This window comes from Mirounga leonina, unplaced genomic scaffold (assembly GCF_011800145.1).
Source record: "Mirounga leonina isolate KUSES-001 unplaced genomic scaffold, KU_Mleo_1.0 Mir_175, whole genome shotgun sequence".
Classification (NCBI taxonomy): domain Eukaryota; kingdom Metazoa; phylum Chordata; class Mammalia; order Carnivora; family Phocidae; genus Mirounga; species Mirounga leonina.
In genome coordinates, this window is record NW_023270453.1 from 5,785,015 (window position 1) to 5,811,170 (window position 26,156).

General features: G+C 38.3%; 1 protein-coding gene across 1 annotated transcript in view; it reads left to right on the top strand.

The window, feature by feature from the left end:
- CUBN (cubilin) overlaps nt 1–26,156 on the top strand; it is a 264,425-nt gene that overhangs the window by 201,314 nt on the left and 36,955 nt on the right. Inside the window, exons 55-59 of the mRNA XM_035021543.1 lie at nt 4,775–4,931; nt 7,308–7,457; nt 16,788–16,988; nt 19,435–19,564; nt 22,518–22,735. Of these exons, the coding sequence (XP_034877434.1) occupies nt 4,775–4,931; nt 7,308–7,457; nt 16,788–16,988; nt 19,435–19,564; nt 22,518–22,735 (856 nt within the window). The remainder of the gene's footprint in view (nt 1–4,774; nt 4,932–7,307; nt 7,458–16,787; nt 16,989–19,434; nt 19,565–22,517; nt 22,736–26,156) is intronic.

The following is a 26,156-nucleotide window of genomic DNA, read 5'->3' on the forward strand; positions in this document are numbered from 1 at the left end:
TTCTTTCTTTTCTAGTAGATGTTCAAGGACAAAATCAATGTAAGGCCCCATTACAGACAACATTTAAAGTATGCTATGAAAATTACAGAAGGCTCGAGATGTGGCTAGTGCCAGCCTCCACGGTGGGCCTCAAGAGCCCTCAAGATGGAAAGAATGTTTTACTCGTGTAAAATTATGGCGGTGGGGCAGTCAGTAAGGCTCTTTTTCTCCAGAATTACAAATACTGCTTATGTGGCACTGACCTCACTTTTCATTGACTTACGACTGTGATGGCTGCACAATAAATTCATTCTGACTGTGCTATTTGGATCTCAAAAGTTATATATCTCTAAGAGATCTTTCCACCTTTTACTGGAAAAGACATCGGCCTTAAATTCACATTGCCTGGACTCCATTCATATCTCTTGCATTTACCACCTGCATATTCCTCTGTGAGCTAATTAAACATTTGGATTTAATTCCTCAACCATAAAATAAAGAGAACAATTTGTCCTTTGGTAGGACTGTTTTAGCCATTAGAGGTAATATGATATAATAACGCAAATAGTGCTCAGTATTTGGAATGTGAAACCACCTAATGAATAGTAGTGGCATTTTACTGTTGATATTATTATTTTATATCATCTTTTAAATTATGTTTTATATCTAACTGATCTGTGCTTACTGGTTAAAGATCCCATACTTTTATAAAATATGTGTATAACAGAACACATCTAATACAACTTTTCTTAATTGCTTTTCTCATAAAGCAAATGAACTTTCTCATGGACTGAGTAAACTTCAAATGTATAGATATATATAAAGCCTTGCAAGTTCATCAGTTGTACAAATGGAATCTGAGAAGTTATTTAGGCCCATTTCTCCTCTTGATCACGTGGAAATCCCTCTGACATCTGGCAAAGCCAACACCACTGGCAGGTGGGGTCCACTTGGAGCCCTGCCCAAACTAAATGGCCTGGGAATCCCTCTTCCCCTGCCAGGTCAGAGCCCCCTGATTCTGCCAGGAGACACTGAAGAGGGCAGAACCAATAAGAGGGACCAGCTCCAGCAAGCAACCCTTAACCTCACACCTTATACAAAAATTAACTCAGAATAGACCACACCCTAAAATGTAAGATATGTAGCTATATGTTTTAGGGGGTAAAAAATAGCCCAAAGTTGTCAAAACCTAGAGATAGGTGAACATTTCTTAGACTAAACATCTAAAGAATGATCCAGAAAAAGAAAAATTGACAAATCTTACTTCATCAAAATTAAAAATCTTTTGCTCTGTGAAAGCCTGTGTGAAGAGGTTGGAAAGACAAGCCACAGACTGGGAGAAAAGATGTACAAACCACCGATCTGACAATAGACTATGATCTAGAATATACACAGAACAGTCAAACCCAACAGTAAAAATACAAAGAATCCAACTAGAATATGGGGAAAAGATTTGAACAAATATTTCACCAGAGAGGATATATGGATGGTAAATAGACAATGGAAAGATGTTTAACATCACTAGCCATTAGGAAAACTGAGACTTAAAACCACAATTAGAGATCACTACACACCTATCAGAATTCCTAAAATAAAGAATAGTGACAAGACCAAATCCTGGCAAGCTTGCAGAGAAGCTGTATCACTTACTCATTGCTGATGGGAATGAAAATGGTACAGCCACTCTGAAAATGGTTCAGCAGTTTCTTCCAAAAGTAAATATGCACTTGCCGTAAGATCCAGCAATTGCCCTCTTGGACGTTTATCCCAGAGCAATGAAAATTATTTTGACATAAAAACCCATATACAAATGTTGATAGCAACTTTATTTGTTAATAGCCCAAAATTGAATTCAGTGCACATGTCGTTCAACAGGTGAATGGTTAAACTAACTAGCACATACCTATCAGGGAATGCAAGTCCTCAGTAAAAACAAACCAACTATTGACAGACCAACCATTTGGATAAATCACCAGAGAATCACGCCAAGTGAAAACAGCCAATACCCAAAGGTTACATAGTCTCTTGTTCCATTTACGTAATATTTTTGAAATCACAATAGTTAGAAATGGAGGACAGCCATAGGTTAGAAAGATGGGGGTGTGGGAGTGAGTTGTGTATGATTATAAAGGGGCAACTCTAGGGACCCTTATGGTGTTGGGACTCTTCATCGTCTTGAACATGGTGGTACCTAACTGAATACACACACACACGTGCAAGTACAAGTAAAACTGAGAAATTGATTAAGATCAGTGGACTACATCAATGCCAACATCCTGGTTATGTTATTATACTATAATTTTGCAAGGTGTCAATTTTGGGGGATACTGGGGAACATGTACAAGGGATTTCTCTAGATGATACCTTACAACTGCATGTGAATCTGTAGGTATCTTAATAAGCAATAATTTTTTTAAAAAATTTAATGACAAAATATCATGTGCAGGCAGGCTAAATTATGCAAAACCTTAAGAAAAGTCAGAAAGTTTTTTACTTAATGACAACTTCATGACATTCTATAGGTCCAATATGGTTTTGATGAGTGCTGGGTTATATCGGCAATGAAACAAGCTCTTGGCTGACAAGGCAGCAGTGAATATTGACTAACTCTTTACCATTATTTTCATTACAACAGTTATGTTCCTGGGCCAAAAGGTAGGATGTCAGATCCATAATTAATGACTTCAGGAAAGTATAAGTACTTGATCATTCTTGATCATTCAAGTTCTTAATTAAAGCACTTGAGATTCTTTATGAAAAGTTTTAGCTGTCACTTTGCCTTTTGGGTAATGTTGTAAAAATAGATATCTATCTCTCAGTAAGGCATATGTATAATTTTTAAAAATCTGAATAGAAAATTTCTGTAAACTATTTTCCTGGATAGTTAAGGTGGTGGGGGGGGGGACTTAATGGGGATATTATAGAAATTTGGAAGTGTGTGTTTCTTTCCTGACACTTTTTTGAATTTAGGTATTTGGCAGAATATCTGTGCCTTTGTTCTTAGTAGCTCCCATGACAGACCCCTCCTGTATCTAATAAATGACAAACATCATTCGACTTCAGTAATATAACTAACAGCTGGATACCCAGTGTTTGAAAATCATTGGAAATGATACGGCTTTAAAGAACTGAGAAATAGTAAATCAGCACTATGAATCAGTGCTATTTCAAACCTCTTCCTATGGACTGATCTGCCCACAGAAATGTTTTTAGTGGCTTGCTATTTTATTGCTTTCTTTGAGGAATATTCTTGAAAGTGATATGTTCAAGTGAGTAATTTAATAGAATTTGATGTGAAGAAATGTTGAATAGTGAAGTAAGACTAGTCCAAACCCATTTAATCTTCTTGGGCTACATAATTCTTAGTTAGGGGTGGGGATGGGGCTTGTCCTGTGCATTATAGGATGTTCAGAGTTTCCTTGGCCCCTACCCACTACACACCACCCCCCACACCAAATACTGCCATCAAAAATGCCTCCAGACATTGCCAAATGTCCCCTGGGAAAGGCACAATTGCTCCTGGTTGAGACTCACTCAGCTAGGTGGGTCTTCCCTGGTTAAACCTGTTGAATGGTCTCTTTTCTCCAGTAATGTGTATGTATTACATACATACTATCAATATTTTCCTCGAGTGACTCCACATTTTAGATGCATGATCTCGTGCTTGAATGACTACAAAATTCTCCTGGCTGATCTCCCGGCATCCTCTCTTCCTATTTTCCACGTTGTAATGATTTCCAAAAACCAAGTGTCCTAGAGCCCTAAGTTTTCCGGTGGCCCCTCGCCATTTTAGGACAGTGGTCAGATCTCCAACATGCTCCGAGGCTCGCAGGGACTCTGCAACCTCCCTCGCAACTGGCAACTTAACTCAGTTCCACTCCATCCTTTGCAGTAGCTGCGCCCCTTCCTGCCACAGAGGCCTCCTCAGGCAGGCACGCCCTCCCCAGACCAGGTAAAGCCCCCTGTTGTGTACTCTCAATAGCTCCAATACTGCTCCTTTCATAGTTGTAACTTTGCATTTAAATTTGTGATTCTACAAGTAATATTTTTCTCTCTGGTTAGGCTGGTTAGGATTGGCTTGCTGTGGAATTCTAATGCTTACGGTTTATTCCTCGGCAACTACTTTTTAAATGGGTTTATGAGTTGCTTCTTTTAAAGCGGCTGGACCAATTAAATGACAGCCTAAGTCTAACTTGGGAGTTGCCAACCCAGTTTTTAGTAAATAGCACATCGTGGCCGAATCTCATCCTTTTTCAAAATGAACACTGCCAGGAGGTCCTCTATGATTTATTCCAATTCATGCTAATTGCGTATCTACTTGGAATTCATGTCCATTTTCCTCATGCTCTACAAATAAATTGATTTCCACAGGCTTCTTCTTGGTAAATATTGTCCACTTACAACCCACAGTGTGCCATCCACCCGGGGGACAAAGGGTGAGCCTCACACATCACTGCTCTCTGCCTCCCTTGCCACCTAGTAATCTTAGTTAGATCAGGCCAAGTAGGAGAAGGTAAGAGGAAAATGAGTGGTAGTTGATTTCTCTTTGAAATTACTGCCTAGTTACACAAAAATGAACACAGTCTCCTTGGAAGAGTCAAGAATGGGAGATGCTGTTAAAAAGCAGCTTAAACACACTATTCTCAAAAGAAAATATTACCGATTTGAGTGCGTTTTATTTACTATCGTGTTTAGGTCTATACACACCCGAATTCCATTATTTTCCAGCCTAAGCACATTAAGCTGTGGACAGGGGAAAACCTCAAGCATTAAGTCATGTTTATGGCTCATCTAGGTGTGGGCAGGGACTGAGGAAGTCAACAAAGCCCTGTTAGCCACAAGCTGTGGGAACATGGCTCCAGCTTCCATCCTCACACCGAGAAATGCGTTCACAGCCGTGTTCCAGTCTCAGGAAACCCCAGCTCAGGGCTTCTCTGCATCCTTTGTGAGCCGTAAGTAGCCCCCCAAAAACAGACCGGGACGTCCTTGAGAGGGTGGGGCTGCCACAGGCAGGCTTGCAGCAGAGCGGGGAACTGCACCAAGGTTGACTGGAACCGGGGGTCCCAGGGGTGGGGGGAGAGTGGGGGCCGGTCACCTGATCCCGAGAGTACACCCTTCCTTCAAAAAGCAGTGAGAATGGAACCGAATTCAATGGTAGGCCAATTGAGAGATGACGGAGAGGGCCTGAGTGCCACTGGTGGACATCTAAAACTAAGCCTAAAACCCGGAGTGGACAGGAATTAGGCAGAAGCCCAAGACGCTGCTAATTAGTAGACACGATCAGTGTGCCTGGTGAGCAGCACCTTGACCTCCTGCATCGAAATCACCGGGGCTTTCAGAACCCGGGGCTTTTCAGAACCGACTGCTTGTCAAGCCTCACTCGACCCACCTGAACTCCCAGTTTCCCCAAGTGGGGGTTTCCACACAGACAATTCTCAAAGTCAGTAAACTTTAGAAGCCACTTTCTCCAGGATTTTCTCTTCCTTCTCCAGTTACTGCTCACAGACTAGATTCGTGGGAAATGTAGCAGGTTTCAAGTCTGAGAAGCAAAGATGGGTGCCTGTTGGCTGCGTTCAGTCGAGTAGCCACTCATTTGCAAACTGCTGTTTAGGAAAAAGTCTAATGAAAGGAATTAGAGAGAGTGATGCAGTGAATTGGTATTTCAGGCTTGAATGAAGGACAGGGTGGTGGAAAGGGAGGAAGGAAAGGCCAGCCCAGGCCTAATGCCAGGTCCTCCCTCGCTGGGTTCCTGTGCATGTGTATGTGTTCATAACTGCGTGTTCTGATACCAGTTTAGGAGGATACTGATATTTTCCTCTGTGATAGGTCAGGGAGTGATGTGGATTAACTAGTTACTGGTTATATGAAAACAAATGTCATTTTGGTGGTAATGATGTGAACTGTTGGGGTTTAGGAGCTAATGGTCAATAAAGAATTCTTGAGATATCTTCAGTGAAAAAAAGGTGGTTTTATTAAAGCAAGGAGACAGGACCCGTGGGCAGAAAGAGAAGCACTGAGGTTGTGAGGAGTGACCAATTATGTAATTGCAAGTTGGGAGGGGGTTAAGGATAGCAGAAGTCTTTAAGGAATTTGGAAGCAAGGTTTCCAGGATCTTAAGGGGTCATTTACTACTATCTAGTAAAACCTTAGTCATGAGACCCTCCAGATATGTATATCAGTGGACCATATGCTTGGAGGATGATTGCTAACATATATCTTGGGGGATGGGGAGAGATAAAGGATGTTTCCAAATGGATTTTCATGTATTAAAGAAGACTTACAGGATCCCGGAGGGCCAGCTAATGTCAAGCTAAGGTTGTCTTTTGCCTCTAGTGAAGTATTAACATTGAGGCAGCTGAGTTCCTGGAGGAAGGTCATTCTGTCTCAAGCACTTGTCAGTGGGCTGCAAGTTGGAAAGAAGTTACATTTTTTTCTACATTTCTTTTGCCTTTGTTCTCCACATCAGTAAGAAGATGATTCTCTATTTCTGACACCATGTGAGAATTTGATAAGAGTTTGATAAGAGTTAGCATTAGTAAATTCAACATTTTTTATTTATTTATTTTTTATTTTTTATTTTTTTTAAAGATTTTATTTATTTGACAGAGAGAGACAGCGAGAGAGGGAACACAAGCAGGGGGAGTGGGAGAGGGAGAAGCAGGCTTCCCGCGGAGCAGAGAGCCCGATGAGGGGCTCGATCCCAGGACCCTGGGATCATGACCTGAGCCGAAGGCAGACGCATAACGACTGAGCCACCCAGGCGCCCCATTTTTTAAAACAGATATTGTTTTTATGTTTTTATGGCCAGATTACAATACTAATGAAAATACATAGTTTAAAGCCATTAAGTGGCAGGCGCTGGGCTGGCTCTAAGTCAGTACAGCATGCAATTCTTGATCTTGGGGTCATGAATTCAGGCCCCACATTGGGCATGGAGCCTACTTAAAAACAAAAACCCATTAAGTGGTACTCATCAGAAACAAATCACTTCATCTGTTTTATCTCTTTATCTACATGAACCATATTCAGTCTTTGCTCAGTTTGCCTTTCCATATTATCTTCAAATTAAATGATTGGCAATGAATTTGTGGTAAAATTTCTACTATTAGCCCAAAACTCTGTAGCATATTCTAAAACATATAGAATGTCCTCATTTTGCATGTATATTTATTTTAAAATCAGAGCTCCATCCCTTTAGTTATTGTTTCTTCCATTTGGAGTAGCTCAGGGAATATGTCTCTAGAGAATTTGAGTCTTTCCCTCACTGATAAGAAGATAATTACACTTGAGAACAATTGTTCTGATAATGCCTTTTTCTTCCCACATAGGATGTGGAGGTAATTTCACGAACCCTTCAGGTTACATCCTTTCTCCAAACTACCCAAAGCAATATGACAACAATATGAATTGCACCTACATCATAGAGGCTGATCCTTTGTCCTTGGTCTTCCTGACTTTTGTGTCTTTCCATTTGGAAGGTAAGTTTATTCTTAGTAAATTACAATTGATTCTTTTTTTTGTTTTAAGATTTATTTATTTGTTTTAGAGAGAGAAAGAGAGAGCGTGAGCAGGAGGGGCAGAGGGAGTGGGGAGAGAGAATCTTAAACAGACTCTGCACTGAGCGCACATCCTGATGTGCCACTTTGGTTTCATTCCACAGCTCCAGGAAATGGGCTATTGGCAAAGGGACAGTAGACCTGTTTATTTGGGCTGGCTCTGAGCACAATAGACACAACTTTTGTTTTGTAGCTGCTGGGACACAATTTAGAAAAAAGATCTCTTCAAGAAGATGGGTATTTTTGACCATTCAGTCATATTAATATTTTTTACAAATTAACTTTCCATTTCTAAATTACACTTAGTCTGTAGACTTGTCAAGCTACCTCTGCATAATCAAAATTTCTTTCTGTTTGGGTTGGTCTCCCTTGCCAGTGAAAAGTTACAGTTAGGAAAATGTCCTACAATATTCAGCATTCAGGAAATTTATGTTTCATGAAAATAAGAATGACATGTCAGTACTCATACATTGATAAATTATACAAAGCCTCTCTCATGTTTTCCTTTTTCTATGACCTCCTTTTCCTTCATCTCTACAAGTTGTAAATTTTGACACATGTGTTTGCTAGAATACCAAGTATAAATTGATGTATGTCACTGTAAAAATGGAATATGAAGTAAAATATATCTTTCCAGCTTTTGCTAGCACAAAATCCCAGTAATATGAAAATGCATTCACAGTATATAAAGTTTTAGGGGAAGGTAAAACAGTTTATCTAAAATGACCCAATGTTGTATTTAAGAATAACATATGCATAAGACTATTAAGCAGTACTTTAAGAATTGTTACCACTGTACATAGATTTATAAGTGATATGTATTTTCTTTATACTTCTTCTATTATCTTTTTAATCAGGGAAAAGTTATTTTAATAACAGGAACAAAGCATGTGGCTTGCATTGTGCATTTGTTCTCATTAAATTGCATAAACACAAGAATGTCATATGCCAATATCATTTAGACTCAAAAAAGGAGACGTTGGTAAATATACTATATAACACAGCTACAAAAAACATTGCCAATACCAGTGGTGTATGTATTATTACAAAGGAACCTATACTGACCCCAAACAGTAGCTCCTGAGTTCAGTTGACCAGGTGGGATTAAGGGGCAAGCATACTCTGGAACCCTGGGTGTGGCGAGTGGTGGGAGAGAGCACAGCATTTTAGGATGGGTTTTGACACCAGGTCAGCCATGTTCTAGTCATGTGACTTTGTGCAAATTAATCTTTCACAATCACTTTAATTTTTTAAAATACGAAATAGTAGTTATAGTAGTTATAAAAATCAGGTCATGCTTGTAGAAGCCTATTCTGTGAACTATCATTCATCAGAGTTCCCACTGTTTTGCTATTTTTGCTGCCACCAGTCGGGATCTCCAGACACACCCTTATTTACGTTGCCTGTGAACAGGTGCTTGGTTTTTCCAGATTAAGTTATTGGCTAACCCTCACTCAATTGAAGCGTTGATTTTTTTTTTATAAGATGATAGCCTGTGACATTTGTCTTGTGACATTTCCAGTGTTATAGGTACTCAGTTATGTTTAAGTGAGTAATTTCTGGCTATAGATTAATTGGATTATGATGATTCTCAAAAAAGACAACATTAATCAGATTTATCTTATAATTAGATTCTTATCACTAATCAGACCAATGCTGACATTCACTGAATACCATTAACAAACTAGAGATTTATTTGCTGCAGTAAAAATAACCTTCTACCCCTTCTAAAGTGAGCCTGAGGAATTCATGTTCAGGATATTGTAATAAGACTGAAAATTGCTCCCAAGAAAAACTCGGTTTTTTTGCAGGAGCCTTGGCCTTTCTAGCTGCTCTAGGCCATACGAACTATTTCTAAAAGACTCTGTCCACATGGCATTTCTGAGCCCAGCATGCCAACAGAGCCAACGTTGACCTTGACAGAGATGAGGGTTCTAGATCTGTTCTTTTGGTGGGCCATTAGCACGAAAGGTAGATCTGGCAAGAAAAAGATGGGCTATCCCACACTACAGAATACAGTGGGGACATAGACTTGTTCATATGTTGTGTCCCCCAAACACTGACAACTGGTTAGGAAAGGTTTTACTAGTCAGACTACCATACTGATTATTTGACTACACGCTGGTGTTTTCACCATGGGAAGATTACTAAGGTTCAGTGACCTACATCCCACTGAAGTAACTTGCTCCAAAAGTATGTTATGATATTTTATGTTGGCCTAAGTTTCTCATCATTATTATTCCAGTACTAGTCATTGTATGAACTTCGGACTTCTCATCTTTCTACATAATCACTAATGAAGTATAAAAATACCAGTGAAATCAATTCAAAGTCATGGAAGAAATTTCCATTTGAGCATTTACAAGGCAACTTTTAAATTTTTATTCTGAATGTCATCTCCAGATTGAAATGGCTCTTAGTATTCTTAAAAGTGGCTTCACAATTTCTAAAGTAGAATAGAGAATTAACAAATTTAAAATGTTTCTTTTGGTCAAAAATGAAACACCAGAAACAGACAAAAGCTAACTACAAAGCATAAGAGAGAAACTGTCAATGTTTGTACTTATTTTGGAATCAGAGGTTATTGAATAAATACTTATTTAATTTTCCCAAATATTGAAAAGTCGAAAAGTATGTTTTTGTGTTTTCATTATTCATGTGCCCACATAGATGCCTTGAAGTTGCTGGGAAGATTATAGGCCATTTATTTTTATTGTTTACTTTATAGATAAGGCACTTAGCAGATGAGGTGCCCTATGGCAAGTGATTGCCTTCTATATCTTGATTCTTCTGTCATTAAAATTCAGTAATACTATTGATTCATCTTGATGACAATGAAAAGTTTAGAAATTCTTAACTAAAAAATCCTACATCTAGGCAAATTCTAAACTCAGTTTCTCTCAGATCCAGAGTATCTCTTTTTTTTTTAAAGATTTTTATTATTATTTATTTATTTGAGAGAGAGAGAATGAGAGACAGAGAGCATGAGAGGGAGGAGGGTCAGAGGGAGAAGCAGACTCCCTGCTGAGCTGGGAGCCCGATGCGGGACTCGATCCAGGGACTCCAGGATCATGACCTGAGCCGAAGGCAGTCGCTTAACCAACTGAGCCACCCAGGCGCCCCCAGAGTATCTCTTGATAAGAATTGAATAGTAGAATAACACCTTAGCACAGACAGTGGAGAGAAACAGAAGGACAAATGCTTTTGCTCACTGTCCTCTAGAGATGGCCTCAGAAGCTCCAGAGAAAAATAGGGCTAGATAAGTCAAGCAGAGAAAGTCAATTATCATATGGCTTCACTTATTTGTGGAACATAAGGAATAGCATGGAGGACATTAGGAGAAGGAAGGGAAAAATGAAGGGGGGTGGAAATCTGAGGGAGAGATGAACCATAAGAGACTATGGACTCTGAGAAACAAACAGGATTTTAGAGGGGAGGGGGGTGGGGGGAATGGGTTAGCCCTGTGATGGATATTAAGGAGGGCACGTACTGCATGGAGCACTGAGTGTTATATGAAAACAATGGATCGTGGATCACTACATCAAATACTAATGATGTACTATATGGTGACTAACATAACATAATAAAAGAAAAGAAAAGAAAAATAGGGCTAGATTAACAGATCAGCCAGAGGGGAAGTCCTTTGTAATATTTGCCTGACTTTTAAAAAATTTACTCAGAAGTCCTGGTTTACAGGTTACACCTACCTATAAAGCTAGTATATCTGGAAAAGAAAAGAAAATTCAGCTTTAGAATTTTCCTTTTGCTCTTTTCCCCACCAAGAATGGGTTTTGTCAGTTGTCTTAGTTTACATTCCCCCCACCATGAAATCTGCTTTTTTTTTTTAAATGGCATTACCCAGCTACTTATCATTTCTTCTCTTTGCTCTACTTAGCTGTTTGTAAAGAAATAAGAATGTAGGCACATTTCACAATTTATTATTTTAGAAAGCTTCAGGCAGTGCTACTTTCGAAATAGTTCCTATTGGTGATTTATTTATTCAAATTGGCCAAGCACTAGAGGAGACAGTTTAGTTATGTGGGATTCCTCGCTTGTCTGTGTTATGAGACTTTGGTCTGCACAGCCTGTGGAGCTTAGTTCTACACTGGCACAGTCTTCTCCGACCCACTCAGTCATTCCTCCACTGAGCAATCCAGTCTCCAGGCTACTGTTAATTAGGCATTGCTGCCCCCTAATTCCTGTACCTCTCCCTAGAGCCCTTCGCTGCTTTACTGAAAAGACTTTATCTTATCTACACTATCAACCCAAATGATTTCCCCCTATCTCTTAGTCCTCTTTGATATCTCTGCCTCTCTGTGGCTCTAGAGAAAAATTGTACTCTGAACCTAAATTTGACAAGTTTATATTATTTGCTGAGTTACTCATTCTTGGTTTCCTTTCAGTTCTAAGTTCTTGGAATCGTGATGGAATTCAGAATTGAACATTGCTCTTTAATAAAGACTAGAGGAATATGATAAAAATTATATTTCAATACACTGGATAGAGCCTTACCCATTTCAAACAATAAACATCTCTTAAAGTTTTTTAGAAGGATGGAAAATAATCATAAAAACAAATCCTGGAGGATAGCTTCATACCTCAGAGATTTCAGTAGTAAATATACATCAAATTACTTACTGAAGATAGAATTAAGAATGACTGGAGTTTCTTTTCTCATGACATGGGCTCTAGTCCAAGGAAAATGTATCATTCAATCTCAGGTTGCTTCTCTTCCTGACAGGTTCTCATATGTCTAATAACTATTACCTCTCTGCCATAAATTGAACTTTAATATTTATCTCCATCCTTGAAGAACTTTTTCAAATCTTGACTAAGTTCTTTTTTCTCCCTAGAAGGCAATCATGCTAGTTGCATTTAATTATATTCTACTTGAGAGTTTTATGTATATTTTGATCATGTATTCAATTGGTTCCCCCTATGATTATGGAAAAGTGTTTAATATCATTATTTTCTGATGACTCTGGTCTCTGTCACCAAGTATCTTGTCATTGAAGAATCAGGCTGATCTCTTTGTGATGTGATAAACAGAGCTAGAGAAAAAGATACAGATGTGTGAATCATTTGATGCCTACTGACATAGTTATATCGCATATTACCTTGTTTATACTAAACCTTGATATGTTCTTAGACTTCAGGTAATTTTACGAATTCTGATATTATGTAATACTTGATTTTTTATGGACAAAATTTGGAAGGACATCCTACCTTAAAGAAATGACTGTTGGAAAGGGTATAAGAATGTCTTAATCCATCAAGCAACTTGCCAAGTATCATAACTTTCACAATTTATTGAGTTAGGCTGTGTGAATGAGCAGATCATTTTGATTGGTGTAGTGATTTGATACTCTCTTGCTATCTACAAAAAAAAAAAAGAGAGATGAAATCCCCTCTCAACTTCCTCTGCCTCTCCCCTGCCCAACTTCCTTATTGTTGAATACGGATCTTTTGTAAACAGTTAATGAGTTTTGGTTGTGTTGATATAGATATACCACTGCTATCTCACGATCTTTTTAGAACTGGACTAGTTCCTTTAATTAATATTTTGGAAACATGATCAAGTATATGACACACTTTACCTATGGTTCACAACCTTTCCATAATTTCCTAAGAAAACCACCACTGTGATAGTCTATGTCATTATGTCAACAACTTAAAAACTAACTCTCTAATACTTAATGGATATCTGCGTAGCAAGCCATTTGATCAAAGTGGAACCAAGCTTTTTATCTAGCATCAGCAATATTTCCTTTTATTCTGTGATTTTGCTGTTATAATTTTATATATTGTTACTAGCTAAAGATATTTTTATGGCTAACGCATAATATTTTTTGATTCTCAAACTCACCTTCCCTGAATTTTTAAAATTCCAGTAAAACTTTTGGTGTCTAGAGGACAAGTTCAGAGGTTATAATTAAGGTACATAATTTGGCAGAATCGAAACCATGAATCTGAGTTTAATGTATTTTTTTTCTGTCCTATTTTTCCAACAACATATTGCTTCTGTTTATATGGTATGGTCATTGAAGTTAAGTCTTTCACATTTGTAACTTGGAGATTTATGCCCAATTAGAAGCATTTCTATTCCAGGATTTTCAAAATGAAGAAACTCTTTGAGGTTAATTTCATAAGTATATCTTGAATTGATACTTAAGATTTATGTTGGGGCGCCTGGGTGGCTCAGTTGGTTGGGCGACTGCCTTCAGCTCAGGTCATGATCCTGGAGTCCTGGGATCAAGTCCCGCATCGGGCTCCCTGCTCAGTGGGGAGTCTGCTTCTCCCTCTCCCACTCCCCCCTCTCGTGCTCACTCTCTCTCTCTCTCTCTCTCAAATAAATAAATAAAATCTTTAAAAAAAAAAAAAAGATTTATGTTGGATAGAAACTTAACAAAGGGGGTGCCTGGGTAGCTCAATCGGTTGAGCATCTGCCTTCGGCTCAGGTCATGATCCCAGAGTCCTGGGATCGAGTCCCGCATCGAGCTCCCTGCTCTGTGGGAAGCCTGCTTCTCCCTCTCCCACTCCCCCTGCTTGTGTTCCCTCTCTCACTGTCTCTCTCTCTGTCAAAAAATAAATAAAATCTTAAAAAAAAAAAAAGAAAAGAAACTTAGCTAAGGAGCCAAATGCCTTCCTAAGATTTTCTCTAAGATAATACATCCAAAAAAGAGAAGGGAATTTTTAATGTAAAGATATGTAAGAAAATAAAATATATTCATCAAGATTCTTTCAGTTAAAAGTGATAGATTATCTTCAGGTTAGCTTTGATACAAAGTAGAGTTTATAAAAAGAATACTGGGTTATCTTATCTCATTAATGGAAGGTTGAAAAATAAGAAGAGGTCATGGGCTTCCAGAACAAGTGGAAGCAGGAACAAGAATCCTTCAGAATGCTGTCTTTCCTTCCCCCTTCTCTTTTTGTTGCTTTCTGCATGACAACTTACTACAGCCTGGCTTCCTTCACCTGTCAAGGGACAGCTGCTGATGTTTTCCAAGTTGGACATCTCTGGCTTCTTGTATTGACTCCCTCTTACTCAGTTACGGTTTGAACACATCTGATTGGCCTAGATTGGGTCCTACATCCTATCTTGAAGTAATCAATAAGTCTATCAACAGTGCTCAGGATAGTGGGGTTCTATAAAAAATAACAATGACTATGATTATGGTCATCCATAGAATTATAATTTCTGGCCCAGCAATTCCACTCTTAGGTATTTACCCAAGAGAAATAGAAATATATGCCCATGCTACTGTCCAGAATATAAAAGAACTCTTACAACTCAACAATAAAAGATGTATAACCTAATGTTAAAATGGCAATATATCTGAATAGACATTTCTTCAAAGAGGATATGCAAATGGCCAATAAGCACATGAAAAGATGCTTAGCATCATTAGTCATAGGGAAATGCAAATTAAGACCGTAATTAGCTATCACTTCATACCCACTAAGATAGCTAAATAAAGACAGATAATAACAAGTGTTGGTGAGGATGTGGGAAATTGGAACCCTCCTGAGGTGCTGGTGGGGTGGTAAAATGGTACAGTCTCTTTGGAAAATAGATCGGTCCTCAAAATGTTAAACATAGAGTTGCCATATGAGTCATCAATTCCACTCCTACTTAGGTACCCAAGAGAACCGAAGGCGTATATCCACACAAAACCTTGTACATGAACATTGCAACATTATTCATAATAGCCAAAAGGTAGAAAATGAACCAAATGTCCATTAATTGCTGAATGGATAAACAAACGTGATCTATCCACACAATGGAATACCATTCAGCCTTGGAAGAAATGAAGTACTGATGCATGCTACAACATGGATGAACCTCAAAAATATCATGTTAAGTAAAATCAGCCAGTCACAAAAGACTGCATATTATATGATTCTGTTTATATGAGATGCCCAGAATGGACAAATCCATAAAGATTGAAAGTAGGTTAGTGGTTGCCGAGGGCTGGGAGAGCAGTAAAGAGGGAGGACTAAATGGGGCATGATTGTTAATGAGGCAAGATTTGTCCCCAGGGGGCTGAAAATGTAGAATTGGAGAAAATGTCAGATACCCCAAGTGTCCTGGCACTTGGTGAATTGAAAACACCTTTCCAAAGGCCATTTGATAAACCTGAAAAAGAATCTTATCTTAGTACCAGTAACTCAGCTTCTAAAAATGTATCCTAATGAAATGAGAAACTTCAGCAAATATCTATGTACAAGAATGTTTCAACAGTATTTTTAATCAAAATAAGATGGAAAAGATAGAATTAGCAAGCAATAGGGGATTAATTGAACTTAATATGGTGCATCTATATGTTACAATTTTATGTATGCATTTAATTCAATGTTTTAAAAGAATAATCACATAAAATACATGGTTATGTTATTTTATGTTAATAAAAATTAAGTTACAAATGATCATGCATAGTATGACCCCAATTAATGTTTTCACAGTATAATTAGCCTGTAAAAATGGCTGCATAAGGTGCAGTGATAAGTCTTTTCAATTTTTTGTTTATTGTGTTTTGTATTTCTCTTTGGAATGGGTCGGAGTATATATTTCTGTACATACATAATCAGAAGACAAAACAATGATGAATATTTAACAGTCACTAAACTCAAGCTAATATTGTTTGTGTGAACATTTAAAAATATTGTTCAGTAAACATTGAGGAATTTCTAATTCTTTCTGCATGGTAGGAGTCCCTTATCTGTATATAAGTGTTAAGGCAGGGTTTTGCCAAAGCAATGCTGTTTACATTTTGGGCCGGGTGATTTCTGTGGTGGTGGGAGGACAGGGAGGTGTGCGGGTGACCTGAGCAGAGGAGCGTATTTAGCGGCCTCTGCCCCCATCCCCACTCCATGCCACTAGTACATCCAGTGTTACAGCAAAATCTTGTCTTCACATAGCACCAAATGTCCCTGGCAGGACATTTATATATCACTGAATTAAAGGAGCCATTTTATAAAGGAAGAAAATTCTGGATTATTTGAAAGCAGGATTTATCTATTGTGAAGTTCTGTTTTCTCAGACCTGCGCTTGATTGATAACTAGGGTAAACACTGTTTCATCAGGACACCCAAGTTAAATAGTGACTTAGCCAAAGAGCTCTTGAGTCTCATTTTAATTTCTATGTAAACTGCATGAATCTTCATTACGTTTTTTTTGGTCTGAATATTTATAGCACTGATCACCCGTGTTGCTTTTGATTATAATGCTGGTCTTTTCTGTGCTCCATACAGCTCGCTCAGCCGTAACCGGAAGCTGTGCCCACGATGGTGTTCACATTATCAGGGGTTCCAACTTCTCTTCCATGCCTTTTGCCACCATATGTGGAGATGAGATCCTGTCTCCTGTCGCCATCCTAGGTCCCGTACTGCTCAACTTCTACTCTAATGCTCACACCACAGACCTCGGATTCAAGTTTAACTATAAGATCACCCGTGAGTAACCATGATGATAGAGTCTGGAATTTACTTCTTTTCTTGAATAATTCCCATAAGGAGTTTTAATTGTGATTCGTACATCACCAGCTTGAAGACTCGTGCACTTTAAGGGGAAAAATGATCAAATAGATGCATGGTCCCAAAATACTCAGGCATTTTCTTTAAAAAAAAAAAAAATGGGGGAGGACCTTCTTCATGAACTTTAGCTAGAACTACTCCTTGAAAATCAAATGGAAGATTGAGATTTATGTTGCTAATTTAAGTTAGAATGAATGTTCCTGCTGTCTTTAGTTGGTAGTACGTTATGTAAAGGTGTCTTTTTGGCCTGGACTATCCAGATGCCTGTCTCATTTCTCCAAGTCACTTTGCTAATGTGAAAAGCAGTATTTTATAAATTTAGAAAAAAATGGAAAATAATATCATTATAATCTTCTGGTAGGAAAGGACTTTTTGATAATATACACAAAGCACAAGGTCTAAAGGAAAAGAAAAGATTAACATATACAGCTATGTTATAATTTACAACTTTTCTATTTCAAAGGCAAAGTGAGAGGACAAGTCTTGGATTGAGCAAAAGCCTTTGTAGTTACTAGGATCTTTTCATTCTCTGTAGACAATTTAATTGTGTATTTGAAAATCATAGATTATGTTTCCCAATTTTCAGTAATCTTTTCCTCTCCTGCAATAAGCATGGTTAGCTTACTGACCATTTTTACCACATCATCCCAGTTTCAGTGAAATGGGCACACACATCTGACAAAAGCTTTGTTTTGTTTTGTCTTTACTTGACCAAAGTAATTTACTAAAGTTAAATCATTTTCTTTCAAATAAATTACTGTTCCCATCCACAGAGAAGACTTGAAACTATTTATTCATGAAGAAGGCCTTTACACTTCATTCACATTAGCTGTTACCTGAGTCCTGACTCCATTTGGAAGGTGTGATTTTTTGTGGCTCCATAGGTCTGTGGGCACAAACAGAAGAGATTTGGGCACTGAATGTTCCTTCCCCTGGTTGTCTTGTTGAATAAAGAAGAGCATCGGTTTGTTTTATTCTTTTGGTACCACTGGTGTTTTGGAGACTTGCATGCTGCTTTATGATCTTCTACTCTTTAATCTCTCATTTTCCCAAAATACTGTATGTAAGGTTTACCATATCTACAATGAGAATGCCATTTGAAGAGTGTTGACATTAAGATTTCAAATCCTGACAAGGTACAAATTTGGGAGTTACTTGGGCATTGATAAGCTTTCAGAGACCACATAATTGTGTGTAAGCTGAAATAGAATAATGGCTACACAAATCTAACTTTTAATTCTCTACAGTTGTCCCCGGGGGTCTGAGCACATGAATATTTATGGGTGTATAGAGAAGAGCCTTCCTCGAAATGTGGGCTTACCTGAGGGAATATAAACAAACAAACAACCTTAAATGGTAGCCACAATTTATCATTTTTAAGAGATGTAAATGGAATATGTCCACTGACAGTATATAAACCATAGAAATATCATCAAAGTATACTAACATTGTAATTTTAGAATCATAAAATAGAATAAACAGAAGCTTTTCTCACTGCAATGAGTGGGATGCTTTCCATCATTGTGTGGCATAGTCTCATCCTCCTTATATGTAAAAACAAGCAGAAATAATCCTAATTTTATATTTTTTATAATGGGGTTTTATTGTTTTATGGCTGTGGTTTTCTTGACTAATAGAAACAACTAACGGCTCTGGGCCGTTGATTGCTGGAGTCAGGGCGGGGGGGTGGGACTAGCTTCCTTGTGCTTGCTGAGGACCAGTAATACAAATTTGGGCAAATAGAGTCCTTACCAGGCTCACAACTAAACGGAAATACAAAGGACCCCAAAGCTATGCATTTGAGCCCACAAAGGGAATTAAACTTGAAAGTTCCAAAAACTATTTCCAACACTTCACGTTATAATCCTCTGTCTTGACAGAGGAAACTATATTTTAGATATTTAATCTATGTTAAAGATTTCCAGATCACAGTCCTTCCTGGGCCCAGATGCTCACAACTTGCCTTGGATTCTGCGTGCCTTTCTCAGCTATTTGAGAGCTATCTCCAGTTATCTCTGTCATCTCTCTCAACCTGTCAGTTAAATATAGGGAATGGACAGTTACACCCCAGCACATGAAATGTTCTCTCTCATTGTTTTCACTCTGGTCATTAATTTGACCCAGACTTATTCCATTGCAAGATGTTCCTTAAAATATTCTCTGCTGCTTCCACTCCCATACTGTCTCTTCCCCCGACCTTAGTGGAAAAATCAATATTATTTGTAAACAATGATGAAGGGAGATTTAAGTTCTTTAAGACAAATGGTTGGTGTCTCTCTTAGGGAAAAAGGTACAATAGTAATGAATATCTCAAAATTATTTTTTCACACTCGGAGTAATAATTGTTCTCTGTCTTCTGTTGCAGCCTGTGGTGGAGTGTTCAACTTCTCCACTGGGGTCATCAAGAGCCCTGCCTATTTGTATTCGGACTACCCTAACAACATACATTGTTCGTACACCATCATCTGTAGAGATGACAGAGTGCTTCAGCTCAAGTATGTAAAACAAGTGTACCTTCTTTACAGTCGATTCAGCTCGATTTACAGAAAAGATATTCCTTTACAATAAAGAACACTGATTCTTGCAGGAGGTATATAAGGGAACCTTGAGGAAGGGAGAGGGAAGTTCTTGTTTGGTAGTATAAATCCAGGAAATGGGTGTCCTGCCCTCCATGCAGGCCAATAGGGATTAAGGGGAAAAACACGCACTCCACCAGTGAAAATGAGAGTTTTAATTTTCCAACAGTTTCAAAGGAGCTTCGTATAATGGGTTGTAAAATTATAAGCCTGTCTTGGGAACAGCAAGAGAAAGTATTTGATTTGTTGGGCACTTATTATGCACAAGGAACTTTAATTGATACTTTCCATAATTCTCTTTCATTCTTTAAACAGTTATATGAGGCATATATTATTAAACCCATTTTACTGATGAGAAAATTGAAGCTCAGATGGGTCAAATTACTTTTTCAGTGTGATATGCTATTAAATGAAGAGTCAGAATCTGAATTCACATCGTATTTTCTCCCAAAGCCATGTCCTTAATATTTCCCTATGCTATCTCTTGAAGGGCAAATATTTCCTGACTACTTAAGAAATGTATTTGTTCATGTATCAGAGCCCCTCTAAACTGGTGCTATATGATATTGCTTACATCATCAGTAAAACTCTCCCCTAATCCTACCTACTCCCCACAGGACTGATTAAGGGAATATAACCTCCATTATCAGTGATAAAGGTCAAAACCACATTCATCTGAGATGACGTATTTGTAACTCTTGTGTTTCAGTGATATACAGCATATGGCAGAGGGCTCCGAAATTTCATGTAGTTCACAGCAATCTAGAATTTTTTATAGAAGGTCGAGATGGACTAGAATCTTTCTTACCTACCTCCCTACTAAATGGGGATCACTTTCATCTCTAAAAATCGTATACTCTCCACTGTTTGTCTCTAGGAACCTCATATGTCAAAAGGGTCTTTGGACTGTTAAAGTCTCATCCAGCCTGATTGGGTTCCTGTACCAGACAGTAAGTGGTCTAGAGGCTGGACCTTGAAGAAATCAGCAGATCCCTCCCTGGGACTATTTGTAAGGAAGCTGTGCCCCAAGGGCCAAAAAGTCCTTTAAGTCCAAGGGATAAAAGAATAAACAAAAAATGCCAGATGGTCCAGAGCAGGAGGCCTATGAAGGGATCACCTGCCTAGAATGGCAGTATAAGGGGTCATTCTTGTTACGTGCCATGGTGGCATGAGATTTGCTTCTACACGTGTAGGATTATAGGTGATATATATACTGTATGTGTTTATAATGTATATTTCTGTTTCTTACATGGGCCCTGGGCTCATCATAGTCAAAGTTCATATCAGCATGTTTGGAAAATTTATTATACTCTTTCTAAGAACCTACATTCTATAAAACAGATATTATCCCAGGCTTTACAGAAGTTGTAGACATTAGTAAAACATGAATTCTTCTACCAGTGTTCTCAAAGTACACTGGCAACATAAGCTTTGCTATCAATGGGCTTTTCCAGATAATCTTCTGTGCTCTGGAAAAATGATAAAAAATAAAAAGTCAAAACAGCTTTGAGTCCTCTTGGAAATGCAAATCTTTATCTTTCTTTATGGATTCATGTTGTAGAAAATAAGTGTGTTATCCAAGGAGAATAAAAAATGGATGTAGTATTTTTAGAAATTATCTAGCTATTGTCCTGTCCTCATCTTCTTTTATAAGAGCATTCAATATTACATGTGGTTGAAGAAAATAAAGAATTTTTCATCTTGCTCTTAACCATCAGTTTGAAAAAATTGAACTAATTAAAGTTCTATAAAATTTTACAGATCCTTTTTTTCTCAAGGCTCTTAAAAGGAATTTTCAAATTAGATATTTTCAAATTATTCTGTATTAAAGATTATTTATTTATTAGAGAGAGAGAGAGAGATGTAGAGACAGAGAGTGCAAGGAGGAGCAGAAGGAGAGGGACAAGCAGAGTCCGTGCTGAGTGCAGAGCCCTATCTCCTGACCCTGAGATCATGACCTGAGCCGAAATCAGGAGCCGGACACTTAACTGACTGAGCCACCCAGGAGCCCCACAAATTATTCTGTATTATATGTTATTATTGTAGCTGCTAGCAAAAAGAAAAAAAAAAAAGCTGAGAAAGCAGAAGAACCTACAAAAATGAGGGCAGGATATCAAATAATTTAAACAGGTTTAAGAAAAAATAATTTATAATAAACCCATCCTAAAGCCCTAAAGATAAACCATGTAGAAAGCCTTGCTTGTTTGGGAACTCTGGGAATAGTTACTTGAAACAACAGAGTATAGGCCTTAGATTATCTCAGGCCATAAAAGTGAAGTTAAGGGTGTATCTGTCAGGATAGTTATAAGTGGTAACAAACATGCCCAAGGCACAGTAGCTTAGTGAGTTTATTTCTCACCTGTATGAGTATGTCCAATGTGGCCTGGTCACTTAGCAGCCCAGGCTGATGGAAGCTTCATTTCTACATTTGAATCCATGATCCATCACTGCAGTGGGAAGGCAAACTGAGTAGTAATTTTTTAAAAATGTCTTCCAAAAAGTAATAGGTATCACTCCTGCTTATATTTCTATGGCCATAGCAAGTCTTAAGGCCATGTAGAACCTCAGAGTGTGCACAGAAGGGCAGTTCTCCCAAATATCAGGAAAGCAGAGAGCTGGAGATGTGTGATGAAGTTCCTGTAACAACTATAACAGTCTTAAATGTGAATTTTTGCTTATAGCCATCAAATCAGTAAAATAGCATATTGTTTCTAGTATTTGCTATCAGGTAAAGCATGGATGTTCTGCTTTTAGCCTTTGACTTGTTTTGTTTGTTTGTTTTGGTTTTGTTTTTGTTTTTACAAGAATGAAGGGCATAATGTAATGGAAATTCAAATGGACAACATCAGTATTAACAAGGTTCATTCTACAGGTTTAGTGACTTTGATGTGGTTCCTTCCACATTTTGCTCCCAAGACTACCTGGCAATTTATGATGGTTCGAACATCAGTGATCCCCTTCTTGGCAAATTCTGTGGTTCCGAGCTTCCACCAAATATTAGGAGCAGCAATCATAGTTTGCTTCTGGTATTCAAGACAGATTCATTTCAAACGGCAAGAGGTTGGAAAATATCTTTCTGGCAGACACTGGGTAAGAATTTGGGATATGTAAATCTATTTTTCATGACTGTTACTTTTCTGCTTTACTTATTTTTTTTTTCACCTGACTAAAGTTGCTTTTCATTTAAATTTCAAAAAATATGTCACATAAAGTTTTGGTTTTAAAAATTATATATGATATATTTTGATTTAAAAAAGTCACTCAACTAATATACCTCTCTGGTATACAAAGGTAAAGTCTCCCTACACAACCATCTCTAATGAGACCTGAACCTCATTTTACCACTGATGGAAATGACAGAAGTTTAGCCTAAAAGCAGGCAAGGGCCCCATCAAGAGAGAAGGCCTCATGACCTGTGTTGACTTTGTCCTTGAAATGATGAAGAGCCTTGGGAAAATTTTAAGTAAAAACCTCATGGCTTCTGGAAAGATGATAGTGGTAGCAGGGTGGAAGAAGATTGGCGCAGGGGGACCCTATGACTTGAGAAGAAGAAGCTTATTACAGAATTCTGGATGGCAAAGGTTGAAGGTTCAAACTGACACAGTGAGAGTAGAAACAGAAGGAAAGGTAAGAATCTAAGAGAAACTGAGAAGGTAGAAGGCTGTAGATCACCCTCAACCCTCTGATCCAAAGCCAAGCTTACCTTAAGCTTTCTTTACATTTGATGTTTTACTTTTTTGTGCATTTTTTGAGGGAAGCAATTAGACATTTGTATTGTGAAAGCTTCCCAATAAAACATAGACATCATGACAAATTTTATCAGAAAACCACTTTGCCACCTATCCTACTTAGCTATATCAACAATCACTTGAAAGCAAGTCTCAGGGGCAGACAGGGAGTATTGCCTCAATAGAATTTGCCTAAGTGAAGTGGTGTACAAAGCACAGAAGCTATTTTGAAAGAAAAATTCATTTTCCTTTGGAGATTTTTGCACAAAAGAACCCATACATTCTTGCCTTTAGCACAGACTTTAGAACCAAATGACATATATTTGCATTTGCTCTTGCTACCTGCTTTCAAGTTGTTTTTCTTTTTCCTAATATATTCTCACATGACCATTGAAATGGTCTTATGCTCTCCACTGTTGTCATCTGCGTGAAGTTTCCTGAGTGAGTCAGGCAGCATTCCCTAGCCTCATTAATTACTGTTTTTCTGAGCTACAAAGAAGGCATTTGGACTTACTGTGATTTTACTGAACTAAAGTGGCACAGAAGGGAAAATCTTATATTGTCAAAGGCATTGTTCATGTATGAGCACTGGGCTCTTTCAGTCAATTACTGTTTTCCTCTGGTCACAGTTCTACGAAGGGTTCAAGTGCAAGGAGCAGAAATGGAATGTCATTAATTGTCAGAGTGGTGTGATCACTGCATTTCATGATGACGACTTTTGCCTCTTTTTCCTCTTTATAAATGCTCTCAGACACTTGAAACTATCTAAGAAGTGATTTTGAGTAATCTTTAACGGTAATTTTTTTTTTTTTTTGCTGAAAACCTAGGTGTTGCCTTTTTATATTGCTTTGGTCTCACAAAGCCTTCAAGACCACACATATAAGCCACACATATAAGTTTACTATAGATCGTTCTGCAAAACTTTTCAATTTTGTTTTGTTTTTTTGTTTGTTTATGGTAAGGAAGTAGGGGAAGAGCAATTAAGAGTAGATTGAATTCTTTTAGTTATAGATCTGGATTAAAAAAAAACAACTTAGACTTGACCACTTGGATGCACCTTTCACTTCTGTCTTATCCATTTAAAACCACTGCACTTTCCCATAGAAAGGGGAGAGCACCTGTGTGGACCCAACAGTGAGTTTTCAATAGTCATATGAATTTTCGACAGTGGATGTCCAAAACTGTCAGTTCAGCCTGGAAAACAGTATTTTCACAGAGCGAATAATTGCTGTGAAGAGACCATTTTAGTCTGTGACATTCCAGTTTAGTTCATCTTGACTAACACACCAGAGTTTTGCAAATTTGCCATTTAGATGGTACATTTGACAATACTTTATATCACATATGCTTCAATTTTTCAGAAGTCAGTGGAGAGCCCACTCATGTAACTACGTGATTATGAGGTAAACTCCTTCTTCATTTGTATTGCTAATGGGTCAGAACAAATTTGGGGCAAATACCCCATGGTTTGTTGTTAATTACTAAATATGTAGGGAAACTGAGTTTCATCCTTTCATGGAACTTCTGTATCAAAGAACCATAATGCGGGCGCCTGGGTGGCTCAGTTGGTTAAGCGACTGCCTTCGGCTCAGGTCATGATCCTGGAGTCCCGGGATCGAGTCCCGCGTCGGGCTCCCTGCTCGGCGGGGAGCCTGCTTCTCCCTCTGACCCTCCCCCCTCTCATGGGCTCTCTCATCCTCTCTCTCTCAAATAAATAAATAAAATCTTAAAAAAAAAAAAAAAGAACCATAATGCATGGGATATAAGGTCCAGAGAAAGCAAGGCAGGCCCTTTACAGGGGCTAATACCTAACTATAAAGCGAATCTCCTTTCCCCCTGCACTCCTGCATTCCATGAATAATTGATCCTGAGAGAAGATGACCAGCAAAGTGATCATGCCAGGCATTAGGGATCTGTGAAACTCTGAAATTATCTGAGTGTTTTTCTCAAGAGAGTGAGCTTTTGTTTGATTGTCAGTGATATCAAGGATCTAATAAAGTTTAAAAAGCCATCAGTCCTGTGGATTTGGCTGAAATGGGAATGCTATCTAGTGCAGAATTGACATTTAGAAGTACCCTTTATTCTATTAATTTCTTCTTGTTGAGTTTTTGCCCCTCCTTGATCCCCAGGGGCTACTTTGGCCATGATTGTGCTTACATGTGTGTCTTGTGAAGCATTTCAGACTTGCAAACATGTTTTTAAACTTCCAAAGCCTCTGTTGCTTCTTCCTGTCCTGGTCTCATGTCAGAGTGCTGCTCAGTCAGTCTTATTCATGACATGCTCATCACATTAGACACCAATGCTTCTAGCTATTTGATTAGATCGGGGATTTAAAGTACATAATTTGTGTAGTACTGTGGTAGTTCCATTTGTTTTTTAAAGTAATGTGTTTATAACACTTTAGCAAAATGTCAGGGTCAGAAACTGACCCTGGCCTGAGTAGGTGTGAGATTGGTAGGCCTTTGAATCAGTGAGTAGCCAAGGAGAGAGTAAAGAGTGACTCATAAGGATGACATGTCCTAGAAGGACAAGGATGTGATGTCACCCTGGAGACTATGGCAGTATCATGACAAGGGGGCATCAGTGACTAGAGACTGGAGACACTGGATGTGTGACTAAAGCTCCCAGCTCCCTCTTGTCCACAGTCCATGTGTGGAGGATGAGGGCCACTGCCTGTCCCTTCCTCGGGTAAGTGCCATATAGGAAAAAGTCAGGTGGCAGTACAGTCAGACTCACAGACCTTGCTGTGAGGCAAAGGCAAAAATACCAAAGTACATGTTTAA